Source organism: Glarea lozoyensis (genome assembly GCF_000409485.1).
Source record: "Glarea lozoyensis ATCC 20868 chromosome Unknown GLAREA3, whole genome shotgun sequence".
NCBI classification, from domain to species: Eukaryota; Fungi; Ascomycota; class Leotiomycetes; order Helotiales; family Helotiaceae; genus Glarea; species Glarea lozoyensis.
The window spans coordinates 1,387,033-1,410,940 of NW_007360998.1; the positions used below are offsets into that span (position 1 = coordinate 1,387,033).

Sequence of the window (23,908 nt, forward strand, 5' to 3'; positions counted from 1 at the left end):
CGATGACCTTTTTGCCTTGACTCGCAGCTTGATCGATCACTGATTTCCAGGCCTTGTCAAGCACATAATCTGGACCGTTCAGAATATTCGCAACTAAGACGCTGACCTTGTCGGAATTGTATGACAACAGTCGCACCCACGCAGCCGAGTCTGCGTTTGGGTTGATATACGACGCGATGGCGATCTGCTGGCCGGCGTCCGGTCCTGAACCTCCTGGGTCTTCTGAGCCTCCCGAACTACTAGGATCTTTGATCCAACCGATCGAATCTGCTGCGGTTATAGCAATGGCCCATTTGACCGCCATTTTGTTATATCCTTCATCATTTGGAAGTAACCCGTCAGCCAAATCCCCAGTCGTGACCCCAGAAGGCATGTCTACAATCATAACATGTTGGCCACTCACGGCGCGTTGTGCCATGAATTCCGCGACAGCCTTGTTAAAAGGCTTGATCAGAGATGCAGTTCCGCCATTTGAGGATGGAATGATCCTCGAAACGATAATTGTAGCATCAGGACAAGCAGCAACCAACTTTCCAACGAGCGAGTCGAGACGCTGAGGAGCGGAAGCTGGATCCACTGAGAGGCTCAAGTCATATGTGCCGGCGTGGAGTAGAATGACATTGGGTCGCTGTGTATACGCGCTCGTAAAAGTTGCAATCTGGTCAATGGTTGCTCCGTTATGGCCTTCATGAGCATTGTCGGCCATATTTCCAGTTTTCATAGATCCGATCATCTCAACGGCATTATTCGCACCCTCAAGTATATTCAATAGATCTTTCCGGTACCCGTTGCCGTCGGAGCTCTGAACGCCACTTGTAATCGAGTCTATGAATGAGGTCAGGTTATAGCAGCATGAAAGGGAGAGGAAGAAATATACCACCAAGTGGAAGTATTCTAAGCTTCTTGTTTTTCAGCCAACCACTAGGGGTGTAATCGCCAGCAGCAAAGGCGATTGCTTCGGCTTCCGAAATCTCGTCGTAACTGGAATGGCCAAATTAGCTCTTGACCTGATCCACTAGTCTTGAGACGATTTTCACTTACTCTGGGTTGTCGAACTCGGCAGGAAGTGGATCGGATCCGTCGTCTTCGAAGTAATCTACAGCATCGTCCTCTGGTGCAGTCGCAGTGATAGAAGCAGAATCGGGGTCTCCGTAAAACTGTCTATACCACATGGCAGTTGCGTACCAGGCATAGTTGTCCGCTATAGCAGACGGTCAGCAGCTTGACCTCCTGTTTAGGTGTGGGGTATTTCAGTACCGTTCAAGTAAGCATAGTCAGGATAGTCGCGTGCTAGGGCTTCTACCAGTTTTGGCCCATACACCTTTTTTCCAGAAGGACCCACGGGATTCTGGTTCAAATCTTTTACGACATCTGCGATGCATTAGATTTGAGTCCCCAGAAGAAATTTTCCTTCTGAACTCACGAAGTTTTCGACCCTCAATGACCGCCAAGTGGGACATTTCATGAAAGAAAGTGTGTGCTCTAGTCCTCATCCAGGTCAAATCTTTCGTCTTGTCGGGGGTTTTGTCTAGCTCGGCTTTCCTTTCATCCAACGAGGGTTGGATAAAGTAAGATGCACAAAAAACAATCTGTGACTTTCCTTTGTAGTTGACAGCATAGGCACGAGTTTTCATACCATTTTCCATTTTGGCGCATGAAGAACCCCCCGTGTTAGGTTGATCTACTTCACAATATACCTCTATGCGCCTTCCACCGAACCAGTCCTTGAAAGAGGTGTTAGCTAGATACTAAAAGCAGGTAACAGAAGCACCCCAGGTGACTGTCTGTGGCGGCTTAGGATTCGAATGGGTTCTCTTACAAAGGGGTACCAAGGATACCAAAGTGCTGATTGCTGGATAATGGCTATGACGGGACGGTTAGTCCTTGTAGAGCTCTTAGTTTTGCAGCACTTACTGTAGATAAGATCCCTCTTGGCTCTAGATTTGTCGTCTTTGCCAACGGCCAAGAAGCGATTCTCCATCGGTCCAGGATCCAGCTCTATGAGCTGTTCGTCAACAACCACTGTCAGAAATGGGTTTAGAAGGCCAGTCATTCGCAACATGTCATGATATCCTTGTTTGACGATATCCTTTCCTTTGGATTTCCCGTCTTTGTACATTTTGTCGCACCCTCCATACTTGTTGATGTTGTTACGCCTATGAAGAGTCGCATTGTGCGAGAAGGTAGGGCGATCCTGGACTCTGATAGTTCCCTGTGTCCGAGGTTGATTTTGGGTTTCAACCTTTGGAAGTCCCGACGCGGAAGAGATCCATATGCCCAAGGTAAGCAGTGAGAGTAGTATATAATTCATCGTGAGTTAGCTACGATGAGAACAAATGCATGTCAAACTATAGATTTCATGGCGAATAGGGACATCTTATATTGGTTATTGTGTATTATAGTCATTTGGACACCAGCAGTAGCAATCATCGGTGCTCGTCTACACTTACGTATGATTATGAATTCTTCACAGATTTTTCCGCCTAGATGTTGGATATTACACCAATGGATCTTGAACGTTACATCCTCTTACCTACTAAATATTGGACGTTTATGGTTACCGACCCGAAAGATGCTACTGTCCTGTACGTACAACAGTTGATATAGGGAGCAATAAGGTTGGTTGTAGAATACATCGTACCCTCAGCCAAGGAGCTGCAGGTACCTCGTAAAAAAGGGCCTACTCGCTTTGACAGTTTCCTTGTAGATTCTGTTCTGTCCAATAGTTCATAGGGCTGTTGTTGGTACTCTCGCGTAAAGTAGGGGCTGGGCCCGATTCGCGAATAAGCTTACACTCTGTCCTAATCAACCTTATGCTTATTCCGTGTGAATCTTTCACCCCTCGAAAATTTAACCCTATCGTGATGTCAACATGTTTGAGAGAAGAAGAAACGCTGTTCTCTCGTTTCTTGGATTCGGCGCTTTTTTGATACTCGCCGTCTCCTTACGGCCTTACACTGCAACCTTTTTCCACAGTCACCCAGTAGATGAAGATTTTCATCATGGTTTGTGTCATGTCACCGTGTTAGATTCTATTCATACCTGACTTTCGTTTAGTCATTGGCATCCACCTTGGCCAGAGTTATTCCCAAGTGGGAGTCTTTCGAAATGAAACATTTGAGGTTATTACCGACGACAAAGGTCGCAGTAACTTGCCATGCTATGTCGCATTCCTAGATGTCGACGCTCCTCTGGTTGGATTCGATGCCAAGGAACAGGCTTCCAGCAACCCTCAAATCACTGTATACGATGCAAGGTAAGTTCGAAATCCCTAAAGTGTATTAGCAGAATGCTAATACGGCTACTAGGCGTTTATTTGGGCGCAACTTCTTAGATCCCGAAGTCCAGCAAGCTGTTAAGGAGCTGCCATACGCTATTGTGAACCAAGGCGGCGAACCTTTGATTATGATACACACAAGCCATGGAAATGTAATCAAGACGCCACATGAGATATCGGGTTTGATCGTAGCAAAACTTAAGGATATGGCAGAAAGATATTTAAATGAAACTGTCAAAGATGCTGTTATTACTGTCCCATCAAACTTCAACGACGCCAAGAGACAGGAAACAAAAGAAGCTGCCGAACTTGCAGGACTGAATGTACTACGCATCCTCGACGAAACAACATCTACTGGCATTGCTTACGAAGTAGATACTAAGGGTTGCCTCAGAACCAAGTGGAGATATGATTGCACATACTTAGTGTATAATATTGGAGACAAGCACTCTGAAATTTCTCTTTTACATATAGAAAAGGGAGTCTTCGAAATTTGGGGAACAGTCAGCGATCAGAATTTTGGATGGAGTGACCTCGAGATTATCCCTACGGTCCTAGACCAGGTTGTGTTATATATGGCAAGCATGCAGCCATCGCAAAAGGTGTCTAAGTTAGTTGAACGAGTTCTCAAGGAAGCAAAAATACAGAAAGGAGATGTCGATGGTATCATTGTCGTTAGCGAAGACTCACACGTCGCGAAAACACAAGAAGTTCTCGAAGCATATTTCGAAGGAAAAGAGACACTAGCTCCATCCGGTTTCCGCTACGATCAATCCATCGTACGTGGAGCAGCAATGCAAGGTTACCTGATAACAGGACAAGAAGGATGTACCCTTTCCTTTCCAGATAGTCTATTAGCTCTTGGGCTTGAGATCAGCACAGGGACATTTATGCCTGTTATCCGCCAAGGTACTGTTATCCCACTCCGCAATAAAATTCGAGTATCGACCGCTACCGATAATCAGGGGGAGGTCGTTCTTAGGATTTTTGAGGGCCAGCGTGAGGTTGCTGCCAAGAACCGGTTACTCGGCACGATTAAACTTGTAGGACTCCCCAGGCAAGTGAATGGGCCGGAGATTGAGATATCGTTCGAAGTAGACGCAGACGAACTTTTAACAGTAAGTGCGGTTGTGGGAGAGGGTTTGGCTAGTGGAGAATTGACGGTTCAGCTTGGTCGATGGCGATATACGGATGAGCAACTTGATGAGATTCTCAGAGACGCGGAGAGGTATCGCGAAGAGGACTTGCAGTCATTGGCCAAATTCCCACTTTTGATAGAAGATAGTGTTATGGTGCGAGACGGTGGTGATTGATTTGAAACTATACACTATTATGTCAACTTATCCGATTATGATCGGGTGTGGGTATATACATTTACCCTTAAACAAAATGTGAAATCTCTTTTTTACTGAAAATGATAAACGAAATACAACATTCTTGGTCAACTTCATTAAATAAATATCGGCGTTCGACTGCAACTTACCTTAAGCCGAGGTATCCCCCTCATGTCTATTCCGAGCATGTGGACAACATTCACCTCGCAACCTAATGGAATATTTGTGTATACGAAAACTGCTTGAAAAAACGCAAAGCCAACTCTAAAATGAGCTTAGAAGACATATTTAAATCGGCTGTGAGAGATCGTGACATACCTGGAGCTGTTCTTGTGGCAAGCAATGCGCGAGGTAGGTGACGTAGGTCAACAGACCGAGTAATACTTTTTACCATGTCTGATCTACATTCAGGAGATTTTTACTATGAGAACGCTTTTGGCTTGCGATCCCTCAAGGATGGCCGCAGCGATCCATTGACGGTCAATGATGTATTCTTCATGGCATCCTGCACTAAGCTCATGACCGCAATCGCTGTTTTGCAGTGTGTTGAGCGAGGTCAATTTACTCTAGACGAAGATGTTACTCGGCTATTACCCGAGTTGAAAGGTATTGAGATTCTCAAGGGGTTCGAAAAGAGTACCGGAAAGCCTATCATGGTGAAGCCTAAAAAAGCACTCACTCTTAGGTTTGTGATATTTCCTAAAGTACACGATAGTGCTAAAACAACTGGGTTATAGATTGATGCTATCACATTCTTCGGGTTTGGCTTATGATGTATTCAATCCGAGCTTACAAAAGTGGAGACGTTCAAGAGGAGAAAAGGCACAGTTTACTGCAGGTTCTTTAATATATCGATGTACGACCCCGCTGGTGTTTGAACCCGGCGAGGAATTTGCCTACGGAAGTAAGTCTAAGTCATTTGCATTGCAGAACTCACAAGGATTGTTTGCTAATGTATGATAGCTGGCTACGAGTGGGCTGGCATGATGATAGAACGGCAAGCATACCGCCACCTGGTAACTAAATGAACCTTTGCTCATTCTATCATAGTGCAAACGAACTCACGTTAGGCGAATACATGAAACAGAAAATTTGGATCCCACTAGGTATTAAGGGAATGACTTTCCACCTCGGAGAAGAACAGGCTTTATTGAATTCGATGGTTGATATGAGCATGAGACTCGGCGGCGAGAACACATTTGGAACTCCAAAGCATCCTCATGCAAAAGTAGCCTGGAGCAAGGACAAGGTCTGGGCAAATAACATGAAAGATGATTCTGGAGGTGCTGGAGTGAGCGTAAGTTGCTTCCATGGCCTGTCCTACTGCTATTTTTAAAATTTCCAAAGTGACAAGAAACATGCTAAATTATACCAGGGTCGAACAACAGACTACATCAAGATACTGCACAGTATTACAGTCGGTGATGGTAAGTTGCTGAAAGGAGTTTCTCTAGATGAGATGTTCAAACCACAACTTAGCTCGTCATCCCAAGCATATCTGATGAAGCTCTTGAGAGTTCCAGAACTTAACGACAGCATGGGTCTTTCTATGCCAATGGGAACAAGGCTTGATCACGGGCTTGCTGGAATGTTGTGCCTCGAAGATATAGAAGGCCGTCGAAGAAGTGGTACAATGTTCTGGTCTGGACTGCCAAACCTTTTTTGGTTTTCCGATAGGAAAGGAGGCATGTGTGGTATGTATGCCAGCCAAGTTATCCCAGCAGGCGATCCAAAAAGTACATTGCTGTTCGCTCAATTTGAAACTGCCATGTATGATAGAGCCAAGGCGTCAGAGAGGTCAAAGAAAGAACGACTTTAGTCACGTCTTGTGGGAGAAGCTCGTAGCATGCAGTGGTATATCAACAGATGATTACATATTCACTGCACATTTTCTAGATGCTTCAAAACTCCTGTTGTTCCAGAAAAAGGTGTGTTATTACTGGCATACTCGTCTCTCTGCCTGAATATAATTCGGCGTTCGCTAATCAACCCAAAAACTGAACGCCGTTAGCGGTTCCAGAAATTTTCTTTTCAGACCGTATGCAGTTGATATTCAACGCCACATTAAAGGGACGCGTGAGCGGTGCTACCTTATGAGAACTCAACTCGTTAATACTTATAGAGGTTCGATCTCGAATAAAGTCTTTCTTTGAACAAAATTTACTTTTCTATCAATCATCGACAACTTTGATTTCCTCCATACCGATTCATCAAAATAAAAATGCGCGTCCTCTTATTTGGTGGGACAGGAAGACTTGGATCCCGATGCATACAAGCTCATCTCGCTCATGGTCATGTTCTCACCGTCTATGTACGAAACACTGATAAATTGAAAACCATGGTCACACCTGCCGTCATAAACAGCCTCGAAGCAGTTGTAGCAGGTGACGCCACCGATTCCGTAGCAATCAAAAAAGCCATCGAAGAACATAATATCGAAGCTATTGTCGATGTTGCAGGCAATCAAGTGCTTCCATGGAAAGAGTTCGTACTTTCTAAAATTGCTAAAGCTGTCACCGATGCTGCTGTTGCCGTCGGGAAAGAAAGAGGCAAGCCAATCAGGGTATGGCTCATCACTTGGCCTGGCGAGTTAAAACTTTCTGGTTCCGAAAATGCTCTTGAGGATTTGTATGTTTTCCAGTCCCGTTATTTGAAAATGGCTGATCAATTAGTTCCAGTTTTCCCATGGCTGCAGCACAGCATGTCGCAACCGCCGAGGTCGTTAAAGCTATCCCCGTCTCAGATCTAAAGTGGTCCCTGCTTTGCGTGGCCTGGATGTACGATGCTCCTCCAAAGCAAAATGCACTTGATCTTCTGCCAAGTCCAAGACATCATACCTTGACCGTCCAGTCAAGTGTCCTACCGGGTTGGAAATGGAGTTTTTTAAGCAATTTGCCATACGTTGGCGGCTTTTTCAAGAGATTCGAGGTGTGGTTGAATACCATTCTTGAGTACGGAGCTTATTATGAGGATGTTGCCGATTTGTTGGCTGAGGACTTGGAGAGTGGTGATGATTCGCGAGTTGGCAAATTAGTGGGATATAAACAGATGGGCGCAAAAAGCACTTGAGCTTTTCTATTTCTATTTCGGTTGGGTGTTACTGAGTTATTGCTGAATAATATGAAGCGTTTGGCTTTATGGTACCATGGTGACATTTAAGTGCAAGATGTGCAAGATACTTTGGTCGGTGGGTGTAATATTTTCTCGTATCTTGCTCTGTCCATTAGTATAATAATTCAGGATGTTTTTAACAAAACAAGAACGAACCTAGCTTTATGATAATTGCTTAGTATCATCTTCTCAGTTTATATGGAGTAGACTCCTAGCAACTTTTATACCAGAATACTGAATAAAACCGCTCATTTCTTCAATCAGCTTCCATTGATTGCAAAATATACCGAGCAAATGACTCGCTTAACACAAAGACTATTTCATAATCAGTTGAGATGAGACTTCCGCTTAGGTATATAGTAACTCGAGTACTAGTGGCATAAGAGGGAAGCGTTTGAGTGGTAGTAGCAACAGTAGCAACTTATTATACATCTGACTATTTTGAGGACATCTAGTTGAGCGAGATTTCTTTCAGACCTCAATATGTTTGGAATAAACGTGGGAGAGTTAGTACAAATCTGGTAGTAAAGCGTCTTGTTTGTTTAGAACAATAGCTCACTCAGTCAGGAGTGACTAGAGTGCGTGATACAAAGTCTTTTGATGCAAAATCAGAATGAGCCTGGTGAGATTGAGAGTGGAATTTTGGTATTCCTCCTAGGCTGAAGTTAGTAAGTCGGACAGACCTATACTGCAAAACTGCAAAACTGCAAATCGAACGCCAGCAATTCTTAATTCTGATTCTGGAGTTCAATCATCTGGTTTCCGTCTCATTTCGACAAGTGAAGCAGCCAGACACTTTTGAACACGGGTAGATGTTTTTAGATTGGGGAGTAATTCGTGAAAGGACGAAACAAATTTTGATGTCCTATTTGTTGTTATGTAAATTCTAGAGCAGACATAGCAGTGAAGTGCCTTTATGAAAATAAGAAAGAAATAAGTACAGTTTCTTAAGAGTAATCTGTAGATCTTTTGTGCTAGATTATCTTTTTGACAAGTTTGACTTGACAAAAATTCGTAAGGCTATCGTCACTAGCCAATGAAGGTTCTGAAATCCTGGGGGTAATACTAGCATCGTTTGGCGTTGTGTCGATCGTAAATGATTATTTAGTGAGTGGTGACAACAACATAGTGTGAAAATTAGTAATGTTGCGTGAATGTAACGTAACAAAGTTTTCAATAGATGGTATAGAAGTATAGAAGTGAACCCCTGAGAGGTTGATGTAAGCGAAAAATCCCCTTATAAAGCAAACAGATCCACTCATCAGTTAATCACCTATCAACTGACGTTTTTACTCAACATTTTCGCAGGCTCACAGTAGTTTTGCTTTCAATATAACCCCGGCTTATTCTAGGTACCATTGGGTAACCCGGCAAGCTATTGTCAGTTGCTGCTCGTATTGTTTAGTTCTCGGAACGCCTTTCCCAGCAGGAATTTACCTGCGGCTGGAAGACGTAAAAGTGCTTCCTTTACATCGATCTACGGAAATTATGTACTCGCTAAACGCTAGACCCGAAGGATGAGTTCATCATCCGATTCAAGCAATCTCCCCGCTTTCTTTATAGTGACAGACTCTCGATGAGGAGGTTAGCCGGAAGAAGGCTTTTCAATACACACTTTTGGCCGACAACGGAAAGAAGAAAATGTGCAATCATCTTGCATTTAATTCAGCTCCGTGGATATCGGCATGCTTTGATTAACTAGCAGCAAAACAAAGCATCCGTTTGGCCTCGGCTCGCCCTTCCCTCACTCCCCGTACAGACCGCCTTCTCGGGTCCAGTAAGAAAGCTGTTGACCAATCCTCCCTGTCCCTACCACCACCCACAACTTAGGTTAACGGTTGACTGTTTGCAATCCATACTCAGCTGAATCCGAGCAGAGCTTACCGCCGCATACACTGCAGCTGTTATCTTGTCCTTCTGCAGCTACTACGTGTTGTCAATCCCTCGCAGGACCTTTCACCAAACTTTGTTCAATAGCTAATGCTACCACATCATGCTGCAGAACATACATTATACGGCATGGTCGGTGGCAACTACACTTTTTGTCATGAACCATCGCAATCGATGGACCTGCATACACACTTAAATCCATATTGTATACGAGAACGTCTCGTAACGCCAACCGCAATTCATAATGTGTCACCTGCACAATTTGAGCCACAGAGAATGCGTTGGCCTAATTTGGATGGTGAGAGTGTTTACCTGAAACACGTATATGCACGAATCGGGAAATCTGATATGAGTTTGCATCACAAACCTGCGGGGATGGACCATGTTATTTAGTTGTACACCACTATGGACTCGTGCTTGAAGCCGCAAAAGAACACACCAATTATTGATTCGTGGATTTCGAAAATAGTAGTGTGAAATGATTCAAGTGGAAATATAATTTTATGATTAGAGTCGGAGACTAGCTGGTTGATGATCCAGCTGCACTAGGCCCTAAATTCCAAATTTCCGGCTTAGCACTGCAGATTCATTAGCAGATGTTCAACTTCGCTGACCCTTCCAGCTCTACACCTTGGCTTACTCTATACTGTCGTTTTGACTTACTTAGCTATCTTCCGGCTTCCACGTACATCAGAAGATCACCACTACCAAGGTATCACGAGTTCCGAGTACGTCTGGTACAACCAACAACCTGCAACCCGACGGCGCTCACTCACTCACGGTACCTTCTCGCATCCAGCCAAACGGGAGGGGCACAATCAAAGGCACGACAGCTGTACGTGGTTGCGCGGCACAGAGCTTGTACAACATTCGAAGGAAAGTGTTCTCGAAGCATGGCTTTCCATTTGTGGCGGATTAACCTGCCTATTGCGGGATTCGCTGACATGTTCTGAGTCCCTACAACCTACTCGGAGAACGTGCCATGTGACCGACTGCCCATATCTCCAACCAAGCATTTGATAATTCCTTAATCCAGATCGTCTAGCAATTCGCTTCCACAAAAGCACTGTAGAAATTGACTTGGTCTAATCTACTTATTAAATTCTCCGGAATTCGTCAACGCGGCACGTGCAAGCTGTAAGTTACATGTTAATCTTTTATCGAAACATGCGAGTTTTGCGAGAGACGAAACGACGCCACTGCGAGAATGACCGTTTTAGGACGGCTACCCACGCGACAAAGACCGCTTCTGGGTGTGGGAATGAGCTTCCCGCTCCCGCGTTGCGAATCTCTTGATGTGGTTCCTCACGGACGTTTGGTTGCCGGGAGATTTGAGCTGGAAGGATCCTCCGTTTCGTCATGCAGAAAACCCGGCACATCAATTCCCAACAGCTGTCCTTTGGCGTACTCGGTGAGAATCCGGAAAGGATCGTGCTGTCGGACCGAGTCTGAATTGAGAATATGTATGAAAGTAAAGATGTGGCTTATGCATGGTGATGGTACAATTAAATCACGGAGACGTGCTTGTGAGGAAAAGTAAACAAAGCTGCAAACAAACAATGATCAAATTTCCCCTCACCCCACCTCTAATCTCACTATCTCCAATCTCTAATCAGACCTGAAACTCGTTCGTGCAGTTCTTGCTCCGCTTACCCCTCCATTTGGCACCGCTATTATGGATGTTGCCGTATGATATTGCCAAATCAAGAAGGCTAAGTCAGGGATGCTACCTTGGTCCCATGTGAGAAAAGGTTGATTGACAAGATGACTAGGGTATAGTGGAAATTGGGTGGAAGTCGGCGCGCGATCCAGAATTTATACCCTGCTTACTATAAGATGGAAGCTGGTATACGTCAAGGCTTGGAGCTGGGTATCGATCAAACGTCCGCGAAAGGGCTGACACTTCTATTCCTTTGGGTTCATGTGAGGAATCATTCCAGAAAATATTTAATTCTTACTTCTCAGTTATGAAAGCATATTTTCTACATAATATCTATGTTGCGACTGGTCAGGTATGAATTTTTAAGATAAACCTCCGAAAAGGCGCGATCAAGAATCCAGCTCTTCCTCACCCAGATCTTATCACATGCGCCCCGTTCTCACATTCCGCAAGCCAAATACTCGTCACCTTTTAGGATCTTGGAAGCGGAGATTTGTCAATGGGACATCACGATGATCAAACTGGGGCACAAGGATAGCTGAATGATCAGGATTCGCGTACCCTAGAGAAAATCAAAAAGCTTCGCGGCGAGGTTTCCGCTTTAGGCGGAGATAGATTGTGGAACTTCCAACTTCCGATATGATTTTAGTAAACCTAGTTGTGTGAAAGTATATGTTGGGAAATATCGGTGGAAGGATCCTATCCTTCGACGGAAATCGTAGAACTCTGAGATAGCAGGCGATTCTCTTTATAGAAACCCATGCCATTGTGAATGACACGACGCTAGTAAGAAGGGCCTCAGTCGGCCTGTTCTTTAATCGGCGAGGAATCGACAACCCAACATCGGCGGCTCAAGAAAGATTTGTTCGAAGAGTTTATTCGGTGAAAACGTCGCACTCTGCAGGTCTGTCGCGGAGCGGGAAAATGTAGTCACTGAGAAGAAAGTAAATTTTCCCCCACCGTAGATATCATATTATGCGTCTGAGATGGCACAAGGAGCCAGTGCTTGTGTTGACTGTTGTGTTGCTGATTTGACCAGCAGTCTGGCTTTTGTAATAGGCATATCCGGCCAAGGCAAGAATATGAAACTGGTACATGTACAGATTCCTTCACCCACTTCCAAATCGACTGATGCCTCATCTCGGATGTATCCATTGACACCCAGAGCCTATTGCCATTTCGCCGATACCAAAATCCTCATCAAGAAAATCCTTAAACCCCCGGTGAACCAATATATATACAAGTTGGAATGAAATAGCGCAATAAGCAGCGCGAGCGGAAGTCGTATGGATATGGTCGTCAAAGACGAAGTACGCCATTACCCGTATCAAACGGTTTAGCCATACTGAAGTAGCCGGTATGTATTGCACCAAGTGCAAATAACATAGACCACGAATCCTTCTATCAGGATCCAGTTAACATATGTGCAACCAAGTCTCATGGTTCTATAGAATACATATTGTACATCCCCAATGCATGAAGTAAAGGTATGAATTTGCTCTGCGTGCTACGCAGATACTGGCACAGCCATTCCAGCAACTAATATGGGTATCTTAAAAGTTTCATCAATCAAAATGAAAATGGGCTGCGGAAAAGAAGAGCTGAACAAAAGCAAATTGAATCAGTCTTGTTGATATTGGTTTAATTGAACGATTCCGAGGTGCTCGGGTTCTTGTTGAGGTCGAGAGCCCTGGAGGTTGCTGGTGCTTAGTCATCGTGCAACAAGGGCCAACCAGGACCCTTGAAATCCGAACTCTTTCTGAAACTCGTCTAATCTCGTACATCATCTCGCTTGAGTGCTTTCGGTCTTCGTAAATTTTCGTCTTCGGGTGTCGTGTGTTTCTCTCCCATCTCCGGCGCAGCCGCATAATGAGGGTCATGTTGTTGATGTGATTGGGATTGCTGGTGGAATTGAGATTGTGGCCGCGAGTCGCTTTGCTCTAGAATGGATGATACTGGGTTTGCCCCTCCTGAACGACGTCGCGGTTGCGTAGATGCTGTTTGTGCCTGAGCCTGCTCGAACTGTCGTGGTGAACTCATACTGTGGGTTCCAAAACTACTTTCGCCGTGTTGATGCCGACTTCCAGGACGACCGTAGGGTTCGTAACCTCTACTGGACAGGTCACTCCTCTGCCTTGAGTGACCACGACGTCTGCCCGAGGGAGTGTTGGAGACAGACGGACCAGTCTGAGAAAAAGGGGGGGAGGTGTATGGAGGCTGAGATGTTGGAGGGGGCCCTGTAGCTTTGCGTTTCTTTGGCGATGAGGTGGGGTCTGAAGTACCCATTAGTTGGACATCCATTGAGAGAGGAACACTAATGACGCTTGCCTGAAGGGGTAGTTGGCTGATTACCACTACTTGTTCCTGCTTGCGAGGTGGGTGGCTGCCAGTGATGAAAATATATAGAGGGCGAAGCTTGTGTCTCCTGCTGTTGCGCTAATTGCGAGTGTTGTAGAGGATGGCCTGGTTGACCTGGTACAATTTGCATGCTAGGACCTGGCGGTGGTGGTTGTATATGCATTTCTCCCGTATTCAGCCGAGGAAGATGAGTTGTTGGTGGTGGCCGCACAATTGTAGCTTGTACTTGAGCATTTTGCCTTGATCGAGATGCTGGTGATAATTGATAACTTGGAAGAAATCCACCTGATTGTTGTTGTCCAGGAGGGCCAATCGGTGTGGACGGAAGAGTTGTTGGAGCCGGATGCGACTGGCTCCCAATCGAGTGAGCGTGAGGACGTCCTTCCTGTCGTTGAGCTTGCTCTGGCGACGTGTGCTGTGAGGCTAGAAGCTGAGGATGCTGTTGGTGCTGATGTTGCAACTGGTGGCTCTGAGCCATGTAATGCTGAGCCCATTCGAGACTAGCATTTGGTAGATTGCCCCCTCCCATACCTGCAAATACCATCGGAATCATGTATGGAGGTATCCCTCCACTCAGCGAGTCTCGCAGCATGCCCTGCTCGATCTTCCGTTGTTCTAGGCGTAATGCTTCTTGCCGTGTTTTTTCTTCTTCCTGCTTCCTCTTGTCTTCTTCTGCTTTAGCATGAAGCCAATTCTTCATTGATTCTTCTGCGCCTTGCCATTGCTGTGGTGGGGCTGGTAATGGTCCCATAGGCTGATTTAGAGATGCTTGGTTTAATGTGGACTGTCCTATACTGGCAGATTGATGTGAAGGTTGAGGCAACGTCATTGCTGCCGGTGGTGGCAAGCCTCTATGTGGTGTCGACATTGGTTGTACGGAAGACTGAGAGTTCTGGAGGGGAGGAAACGAATGGCCCACAGCAGTAACAGGTTGTGCTAACTTCGACGATGTAATGTTCGGCGAAAAACGAGAGGTGGAAGGTGGCGTTGGAGGACTATACTCATGAAAGGACCTGTAGCCTTGATGTCCGGGCTGCTTGATAGTGAGCAACATGTCGAAGTAAAAAAAGTTGAAAGTTAGGAGAGCAACATGAAGCAGCAGGTACAAGTAACATTTGAACAAGAATCGGCAAAGCGTCGTAAGGAATGGTGGATGACTGGGACGGGAACACTCTTAAGTTAACGGCAAAGCACCCCACATGTGGGTAACACTCATCTCCAAGCAGGTACCGTGCATGGAAATGAAGTTCGTTGTATGGCAGCCATCATAGCAAGCCGAAAGTCTAGATCAAACACAAGGGTAGCGACAAGCTTGATATCGGATGAGTCTGGTACTTGTAAATCTCAGAGTTGGTACTAACTGCCAAAGACCTGGTACCATGACTTGCCCTAATAGTGTGGACGATCTGCTTAGAGACATATGTGATGGTGTGAGGAGAGAAGACCTAATATGGCCAAACCATCCACTATTAAGTGGTCGAGATCGGCCAAGATGTGCCCAGGTTAAGTAAGAGGGGTGGGATTGAACGAGAAACGAGCCACTCACAAACTTGGAAGCCCAAAACCGATTGTAAAATATGTGGGTGATCAAGACGAAGATTTTCTCCGATGGATGTGATGAATGTTTTTCCGTTCAATGGTCGTCTTGTGAAGGAAACAGGGTACCGGTCATTCATATTACAACCGCACAGAATACGCATGTATCCATATTCGTACGTATTTGATCCGACAGGCGCACTTTACGGCGGTTCTCGAGGGCCGTTTCAGGGAGTAAAGTGTCTAGAGTATGCAACTTTTACCGCTGAGGAGAATCAGGCATGTGGGTGACAGTGGTTTGAGGTAGCAGCATGTTGAATATCCAGAAGCAGAAAATGAAGTGCAAACAGCTGATAGCGGAAGCCCCTGCTGCTCAGTGACAAGACGTGGGTCTCTTCCGAAATATCAGGACCCAGCAATTAAAGAGAGTGATGAAGATGGCATGGCTTGCGTTGTGTATGTAATAATCAGGAGCAGCAGACTGCCAGACGGGCGAAATATTCCCAGGTGGCCTAGTAAAGTATAAGCGAATCGCGACAGGGGCTCCAGCTTGGATGGCTTGCGACTGGGAACCGGAGACTTGGACTGCCAGGAGTAAGCAAGCGAAGAACTAGAGCTGAATCGGGTAGTACCAACTTGGAAGGCTTTCGATGGGCTGAAGCCGTTCATCATCTCACTGGTTCTGCCTTCCCGTGTGGATGTCAGTCTCGTACCGTGTGTGGCGTCGACAGCCAAGCAGAGGGAAGCTCCTGGGTCGTCCAGCGAGGGGTCGACTGCTTGATACAGACTGTCTTGCGCCAGAATGATTGGATGGCCGCTGGAAGGCTTCATACAGCCTGCGTATGTTCTTTTGTTCCTTGGACAATCACAACAATCACTTTGTGATCATCACCGAGGCGATTATGACTCGAGTGACCCGGTGCGGTGGACCGGCGATGAAAAGGAAACCACCTGGGTCCAGACTTTGAGCCTCGAGGGATATGATTATAAAGCTCAATTTGGACGTCCTGCCTCCTTCCCCAACGCCTTTCTCCGCTTACTCGTCCTTTTACACGGAGGTGGGGACGACGTGGAGTGTGAACACCGCTGCGCTCTTCGGTGTTGATTACCTTGCCCTGCACTGGCACAACATATGGTATGACACCGTCCTTTGTACGGTGTATGAGTTTCTTACAAGACAGCAGTAAGCGTTCACTGGCGGGAGTGAAGTAAAATCACTATTCGGTGCTGCAGACTGATACGTATAAAGCTGCGAGATGAAGGTGGGATGCTACCGGCAGACATGCAAGGATGCACGTTGAACTCACCACCAACGTTCAATCAGTTCGAACAGCTGTCAAGTAGCTCGTCCGTACTCTTAGCACAATTCCCAACCTAAAGTGTGGCGTTTTGAAGTCCTCACCTTAACGGAGCACCTCAGCCACGCAGAACCCCCGGCCATCAGGATCTCCCACTCTAGGCCTAGCTGGATCTTAATTTCTCTGATGAAACCACAAGGCGATCGCAGGGTGCCAGGGTGTGAGACTTCCTTGCACACTTGTGCCGCGAAACAGGCTTGCGAACGGACGTTATGGAGTGAGCAAACGTGGGCGGATCGCGGGCCCCAACAGCAGAAATTCAGAATACGGAGGTCACGATGTTTACTAGCTTAAATTAATAAAATACATTGCGTTTCGTCACCTTTCGTGTAGTATGTACAGTAATACTCTATTTATGTTCTTAATCTAACCTAGTTGTTGCTGATAAGTATCTTCGTATTCTAAATTATATTGCTAAAATTCTACCACTTATTTGTTCACGGCGGGGAAATCTGAAAATATACGCTTTTCTCGCATTCTCCTGTTTGTGTGTTTTCCACCTGGGATCTTAATTAAAGTCGTATTGTGAGAAGAAGGGAAAGCACGTGCGGCTCTTGATTCTCAAGTATCTGCTTCTCTATCGACACCAAGAGTAAGTACAAAGGTTCGGGAAGAGTTCCGCAAAGTGCCAGGTAGTCAGTATTATTCTCAACAATACTTTATCATTGATGATCAACTACTCGTTGTCAGGCTGAAAACAAACTATGCATAGCTACCGAGCCTTACTACATTATTGGTGCCGCCAACCATCGTCATCTTGCTTGATTATTATGTTTAGGGAGATGCAGAACACTTTCAAAAATAACGCATCTAAGTTAACTGACCATCAGCTTTTTGTGATAGATCCAGGAGTTGATAACTTGATAAGCAGGTGGTGGAACCAGCCAGGTGCAGGTGTTCCAAGACGGGAGACGGATAATAACCGAAGCACCATCAGCAGTTGGTGAACTTCCAGGCGGGAACCTTCCCTGGAGACAAGTTTTTCATTTTTACTATTTCCAAACTCATTCCCAAATACTAAACATTCGCAAAAGGCATCTGGCATTGATTTGCTGCGCAATACCATGCAGTCTGAGCAGTTACCGATCTTAATATTCTTGTCGGCTGTCCGAAAGCACCCGGTGAAACGGTTTGAGATCATCGTCCCAGCAAATTCCAACGAAGTTACGACTACACTACGACATGGGACATGTATCATTCAGCTGCGCCGTCAAATATCGAGTTTTGTCCGGCTTCTAAGAAGATCCGAGGACATGGAGACCATGCCGTGCTGATGATTCGCTTTCGCGAAGGACCTGTTTCTCGAGCCGCCTTGTTCACCTGAGATGAAAGGAACTGCAGACCTGGGTCTAGAAATACGCCAACCGTACTGTTTCTCCAAGGACTACCAGTTTCGCCGCATGTCTCGATTCGGTGACATTCTCAAGTGGGAAAGTTGGCAGGTTAACTACCCTTTCGAGGAGGTTAAGCGCCGTCCGCCTGGTATTGGCCGCAGGTTTTCAACACTATCGTTTTCAGCGAGTTGACTCGAATTAACCACAAAGTTCCAAAGAATTCTATAGTTTCTGAGACCTGCCCACACTAATAGCTACACGGAGTTGAAATTTTCGATACTTACATTAGTTAAGTCTTCCAGCGAGTGTCCACTCTCACAATTGGTCTAATCTCATACACAAGGATTCCTGAGCACATGTTCACGTGAAGGACGATAATTAAGATATAAATTCAATTCATAGCAACTATGCTGGGGTGGTATTTGAAAATAATACCGGCAATCCCTGAAGAAAAACTTGTATAATTCGACGATCATCTCAGTTACAGCTTTACGAAGATACTGTGCAGCTGTTGAAGTGTTAGACCTTCACGAAAGTCTAGTGAGAGGTTGAATGCCAAAACAACCTCGCTTGAGGTGGATTTCTCAACTGAACGGCAGGTTTTACCTAGCTACCATTGCCTAATTGAGAATCTGGTTTTCCAAGTATGGCCAACATGCAGAACCGGGTAAGCAAGCGGCTTCTTGATCGACAGCGGATTGTTCTACTAAAAACGAGCCCGGGTCACTATCGGGTTAAACTACTTCCAAGTAAAAACACGTAAACCGCGGTTTTGCGGCCGAACTCATCAAGAAACCCAATTCTTGTTTTCTAGCTGATGCTGTAGGATTCCGATCTGCAAGTCACTTTTCAGTCTAGACTTCGATGATGTGAATTACGGCTTGAAACGGCCTGTAAGTTGTCTCTTCTAGCCTAGCGCAACGGCACCGGTTAGATAGTCCGCGACCGCTCCAGCAGTAGGGTCGGTAAATCTCCAGAAAAAGTAGTGATCAACAGCATTTCGAGATTTTAACTTCCGTTTGCCGCGAGGTTGCATTCGCTCGCGTGGCCTGGCAGGGCAAATCACGATCATGATCTGCTTCAGCCACTTGTCCTCTTGGTGTGGCGATTCTTCCGTTTGAATTGCGCGTGCTCTCGCGACATAGCACCGGACGCGTATAAGATCGCCATTACCATCGTAGCGACCGAAAGGTAATAATGTCTTGTAGGGTGACTCTTACCGAGTCTACTGCAACCCTGGCCTTCTAGTGGATGTTTTCGCCTCAGTCAGGATGGAAGAATTGCGGGCACGCACATGGCTAAGTTGCATGAATAACCGACCGAAACCTTCTTCTTTGACCAAAATGGAAAGGATGTGTACTTTAAAGTAGGAATCCGAAAGCCATAGAATGACTGGCATAATTGGAAAGTTGGTGTTTGCCATGTGGTACTCCGAGTACGATGCGGAAGTCGCTTGTCCTTAGACACACCCACAGGCAGTACTGGCAGGTAGATCATCAGTACATGCAGCACTTTCCAATTAGAGCTTAGAATCTCGCTCTACTAAAGCACTTCTGCTGAATAGTCAATATGGACCAGAATCTTCTCTCTGCCTTTCGCAGTTCAGATGACCGACACGACGATTATTGTACGCGTCTGAAAAGTTTGCAGAAGCCATTGAAGCACTAAGTAAGCCAGTACCCGCCATCAAAAACCAATAACGTGGGCAAGGCAGCTTCCGCTTTTTCGACGTTGGGGGTCTAAATTGAGCGGTTGACATAGCTCTATCCACTGGTCTGAGATGAACATGGAATTTAGACACGGCATTTTCGTGCCTTGGAAAAGCTACACTGCAGAAGACATTGCGAAATATTACGCTACTGCAGACACGGTGGTCAATGAAACGCGTTCGGTACAGAACTAGATTTCTGAAAGCTCTAAAGCTGCAAGTACTTTTGAAAGATGCGGTTTCATTGACTTGAAGTAGATGTGAGAAAGCAGTGCAAGACTTGATTAAGACTCAGGAATCAATACATGATCTTGGTAAGCAGGAACGCGAAGCTTGGTTTAAATCCGTACAGCAAAAAGAACGCTGAACTCCTTGGGCAACACGTTCTTTTTAAGTATTAATCTCTCACATGATTTTGGCTCTTTTCGCGATCGAATTGTTTTGAGTCGCGCGTTCCAAAGGTAGGAGAAGACTTGTTTTCACTGCCTCTAGAGGTTCGAGATCTCTCGATTCGACACTATAGTGAGCGATTCTTCCTCCAAGTCTAGGGGCAGCATTCCTGTCCGTTGCTCACCTCGAATCGAATCCCAGATCTAGATCAACAGAGCTAAGAAAGTGCTCGATAATGTAGACGTGTTGAGACATGTTTGTCGCTCGTCCGTGACTTGAGCAGAAAGTGTACATGAAAAATGAAATAGAGATAAATACGTTTGAAAGGATCTACTGATCTAACTTATATGCGGCAAGCCAACTAATCAGAGTGTGTATACCAAAGTTGTGTTCTAATACGGCTTCTTGACAACCCGTTTTCCATATATAAATCACGCATTCCGCTAGTAGATACGAAGACAACGAACGGCATTTGATTATGGACTTCAGCAGTGCTGCTAAACCTATACCGTGTTAGTGGCTCAATTGTATTAGTTAGTGAGAGTATAAAGAGAATTGGTCAGAATTTCGAGGTTGCACAAAAATACAACTTCTGTCGTCAAAGTCCAGAAAAATATCAAGCTGCGTGAGGACCCCGCCCATCATTTGAAACCCTCACAAGGGGCCTCCGTATTTTCCGTTTGGTTGCTTCCAAGTCGAAGACAATGTCGCGTGATAATATCCCGTCGATCATGTCTGTGGGCCAAGATTATAACTACATCAACAGATCTGATCCTTCTCCCATCTTATCCAGCTGGAAGTTCACATCAGCCATGTGGAGAAGATAAAGTTTTGCCTACCTGGATTATGTATCACTGAAGGATACTCCATGAATTTCAGGGCATTTTCATTACTGGAAAGTCAAAGTCGAATTCTTGAATTTCCGTGCAGAAATACGTCTTTGATATGATCCTGTCGCAGAATCTCGATTGTTTCTTCTAGGAGGGTCAAACTAGAGAGTCGTTTTCACGGAAACATCTACCACGATCTAATCACACAACTTACCAATATACCGCAGAATTCAACCGTGCTACTAAAATGAGTCGAATATAAATAAATTGTATGTCTAACTTGATTAATATTCTCTAGATCAGTTATCTAGATGATGATCAAGTGTAAGGCGATGAGCCCCTATGAACGTGATGATGATGTTGTAACGGAGTTCTTGGATCGAATGTGCTAACTTTTGATAATTGCTAAGGTGTTGAGACATGGTGCTGGTGAAAGGTAGATAGAAACTTTTAGCTGAACTCATAGGTGTATGGAATTTCATAATCTGGAGGGAAAACGTATCATGTCTTAAAAGTGTGTTGTTGATGTGAATATAGACGGCGAAACATGAGCGACGAAGAGGTCTGGGGAAGCCCTCAATAAGCCGGTAAAGGTTATGCCAACGAACATGCTTCTTTCAAGCGACTAAACAAAGCCCGTGTAAATGTTGTGTCATCTCCGCTTGACATGAAGAACTTCGAATTTAGGAGGTTTCCAGCCTGGGTTGCTATCCAAGAATTTCCTCCATGCAGGATACCCTTGTGCTGCAACGGTCTTGAAGCTATCGGCGAAGCATTGCTGGAATACTTCAGGGCGTACTGCTTTGTTAAGGAAATTGGCGAAATGGAGCCTCTTCGCCGGAACCTTATCCAGAAAGTACCTTTGAGGGCTTTTCGCATTGTACAATAGTGAAGTATCAACAGTAACGATGATGTTAACGAGGTTGGGAAGCCGCCTCAGGGCATCCAGTAAGGGAAAATTGTATTTGACTGGCCCAGCCCATGGAGGACTCATGTAATAATGACACATGTCATGGGTTCTTTCGGCCCGGATGGCGAAGCGTTGCAATGGCATGGCTTTGTTGATAGCCCTCAGCGCTTTCAGGAGGTCGTAGCGTGTAGCATTGTCAATAAAGTATATTGTATCTTGCTCATTAATATACAAACGCTCCTCTTGAGAGATTGAACCGTCTTGAGACAGTGGGCCGTTAAGATTAATGCGTTTTCCAATCTGTTTGTAAAATCGTAGAGCTTCGTTTCGTGACTCGCGGTTGATCTGCAAGACTGTGGGTACGGGGCCTGCGTAGAGCTCATAAAATACCTGGACAGTACTTTCGTTCCCTTTGGTTTTCCATGAAGCAGGTATCAAACGGGGTGATTCCGAGGCATATTTCCATATTTTCAAACGGAGCTCGATAGGGAGTTGGGTGAAAAGCTTGAAATTTCGTATCTTTGTTTTTCTCCCTACCGCTTTGGGAGATTTAGACTTGATAGAAGAGGGTAATGATGTACTGTGCTTTTGAATTGAAACTTTATGACGTTGCTGCAAGGTCTTTGTCGTGCGCGAACATTTCTTTGGTGATCGAGTGGCAGTCATGATGACGGTTTCCACGGAACCTGTGTGTCGTTGGGATGGGTTGGAAGTTGGATAGACTCGTAGCCGGAGATGAGAACAGATCTGAATGCGAAAGGTATGACAAGTTGTGAGGCTAGACAATTTTCTGAGGATATAAATTTGTAGATGATTTGACTGTTGCAATTTGAGGCGGACGGTTTTCGATCTTGTTGAAAGTGAAGCCCAGAAACCAGCAGGAGTTGTTTGACCAGTGTCAAAACATAAAACCCAGCTTGGCCGGCCAGTGAAGTAATGATAGAAGTGTTGGTCTTGTTTATAGCTTCGGTTCGTATGAAAGTAGAGTTCAATCGTGGAGCTGTGCTATTGTCGAGTTGTTGATTACTTTAACGAAAAGAACAATAATTCTGGCGCAAGTGAAAGATACAGCTTCCAGAGTTCTTCGTCGGTGATATCAGACCCGAGAGTGAATACTGGGTGGGTCTTTTAGATTGTTGGTTAAAATCCAGAAATGTGCGCGTGGAAAAATGCTGACCTTGACTTTTGAAGAAGGATGATTGAGTATAGTAATACCTTCAGATCTTGGTGTATGTTTCGAGGGCTTTGGAAGAAAGGAAAGCTTCAGAATAAGGGTGAGAGCCTGTTAACAAAACCCGCTAAAATAACGGAGAACATAACTTGGCCTTCAACATAAATCACAGCACTGTTTGGTACCTGGACAATCGGGGAATAAATCGCTGTTAGAGCTAAGAGCTATTTTTACTAATCAGCCGATTTTCTTTGAAAGGTTTTGTAGAAGAATTATTAGATATATTACCCCAACTATGCGTATATATACGCACGTGTCTGCCGTGGGTGTGATAGTGTCATAAATCATGTATCCACGTCGTCATCCAGATGTATGTTTTGGTGAAGAAGAGAGCGCAAATAGAACATGTAAGATATAGGAGACGTTATTGATTTCCAAATATAAACCTGTCGATCGTCAGGATTTAAATAGTACTTACAAATCATGGATAATCGCTATTCTTGAATCGGTTGACGAGTTCGAGAAGTCACCCATCTATTGTTCGTATGTTTAATGTTTGTCTAGAGTAAGCGTTTCGTTCTCATCGTACTGCACGACAAACATCTACAATAAATTCTACATAATTAGAGACCTCTACACCTAGAATTGTCAAGGCTTCCGGTAGGTAAGGTAAGCGGCAATCGAAACGCGATAGTTCTTCGATGAAGTTAATCAAATATCGCATATTTCGTCTACTAGTTTTAGAAATATAACTTGCTCTACTTATGTCCAAGTCTAGTCTTTTGGGAGAACGTATCCAATCTAAGTTGAGTTTAAGACAATAAAGTTGTCAGGGGATTCTACCACTTGAATTGTCCTGTACGAGCAAGGGTAGTATTTTAATTTCTGTACACCACCAACACGTAGCGACGTTGGAGCGGAGGGGTATAAAGACAGTGACCTCTCAAAGTCTCAATCTGCCTGCAATAATGACCAACCTCTTCGCTGCAGAAGGATTCGTCCGGCACAATCGCCAAGTATTTACTAAAACATCTGTCCATC

General features: G+C 45.1%; 6 protein-coding genes across 6 annotated transcripts; 3 read left to right on the forward strand and 3 right to left on the reverse strand.

The window, feature by feature from the left end:
* Window positions 1-276: 276 nt before the first annotated feature.
* Window positions 277-2,311, reverse strand: GLAREA_00456 (SGNH hydrolase; the record flags this gene model as incomplete). The annotated part of the gene is made up of 8 exons (XM_008085214.1): window positions 277-315; window positions 404-825; window positions 878-981; window positions 1,042-1,201; window positions 1,258-1,371; window positions 1,424-1,724; window positions 1,820-1,863; window positions 1,915-2,311. 8 exons carry the CDS (start codon window positions 2,309-2,311, stop codon window positions 277-279), a joined length of 1,581 nt encoding a protein of 526 aa, XP_008083405.1.
* A 561-nt stretch (window positions 2,312-2,872) lies between these two features.
* Window positions 2,873-4,590, forward strand: GLAREA_00457 (Actin-like ATPase; the record flags this gene model as incomplete). Its single annotated transcript, XM_008085215.1, has 3 exons — window positions 2,873-3,005; window positions 3,058-3,256; window positions 3,309-4,590. 3 exons carry the CDS (start codon window positions 2,873-2,875, stop codon window positions 4,588-4,590), a joined length of 1,614 nt encoding a protein of 537 aa, XP_008083406.1.
* Window positions 4,591-4,880: 290 nt separating this feature from the next.
* Window positions 4,881-6,430, forward strand: GLAREA_00458 (beta-lactamase/transpeptidase-like protein; the record flags this gene model as incomplete). The annotated part of the gene is made up of 6 exons (XM_008085216.1): window positions 4,881-4,962; window positions 5,023-5,296; window positions 5,349-5,515; window positions 5,575-5,584; window positions 5,662-5,908; window positions 5,987-6,430. The coding sequence occupies 6 exons, from the start codon at window positions 4,881-4,883 to the stop codon at window positions 6,428-6,430; spliced, it is 1,224 nt and encodes a 407-aa protein (XP_008083407.1).
* Window positions 6,431-6,832: 402 nt separating this feature from the next.
* GLAREA_00459 (NAD(P)-binding Rossmann-fold containing protein) lies at window positions 6,833-7,680 on the forward strand (the record flags this gene model as incomplete). Its single annotated transcript, XM_008085217.1, has 2 exons — window positions 6,833-7,239; window positions 7,290-7,680. 2 exons carry the CDS (start codon window positions 6,833-6,835, stop codon window positions 7,678-7,680), a joined length of 798 nt encoding a protein of 265 aa, XP_008083408.1.
* Window positions 7,681-13,042: 5,362 nt separating this feature from the next.
* On the reverse strand, window positions 13,043-14,684 carry GLAREA_00460 (uncharacterized protein; the record flags this gene model as incomplete). The annotated part of the gene is made up of 2 exons (XM_008085218.1): window positions 13,043-13,545; window positions 13,595-14,684. 2 exons carry the CDS (start codon window positions 14,682-14,684, stop codon window positions 13,043-13,045), a joined length of 1,593 nt encoding a protein of 530 aa, XP_008083409.1.
* Window positions 14,685-21,438: 6,754 nt separating this feature from the next.
* On the reverse strand, window positions 21,439-22,362 carry GLAREA_00461 (uncharacterized protein; the record flags this gene model as incomplete). The annotated part of the gene is made up of 1 exon (XM_008085219.1): window positions 21,439-22,362. The coding sequence occupies one exon, from the start codon at window positions 22,360-22,362 to the stop codon at window positions 21,439-21,441; it is 924 nt and encodes a 307-aa protein (XP_008083410.1).
* Between the last annotated feature and the right edge of the window lie 1,546 nt (window positions 22,363-23,908).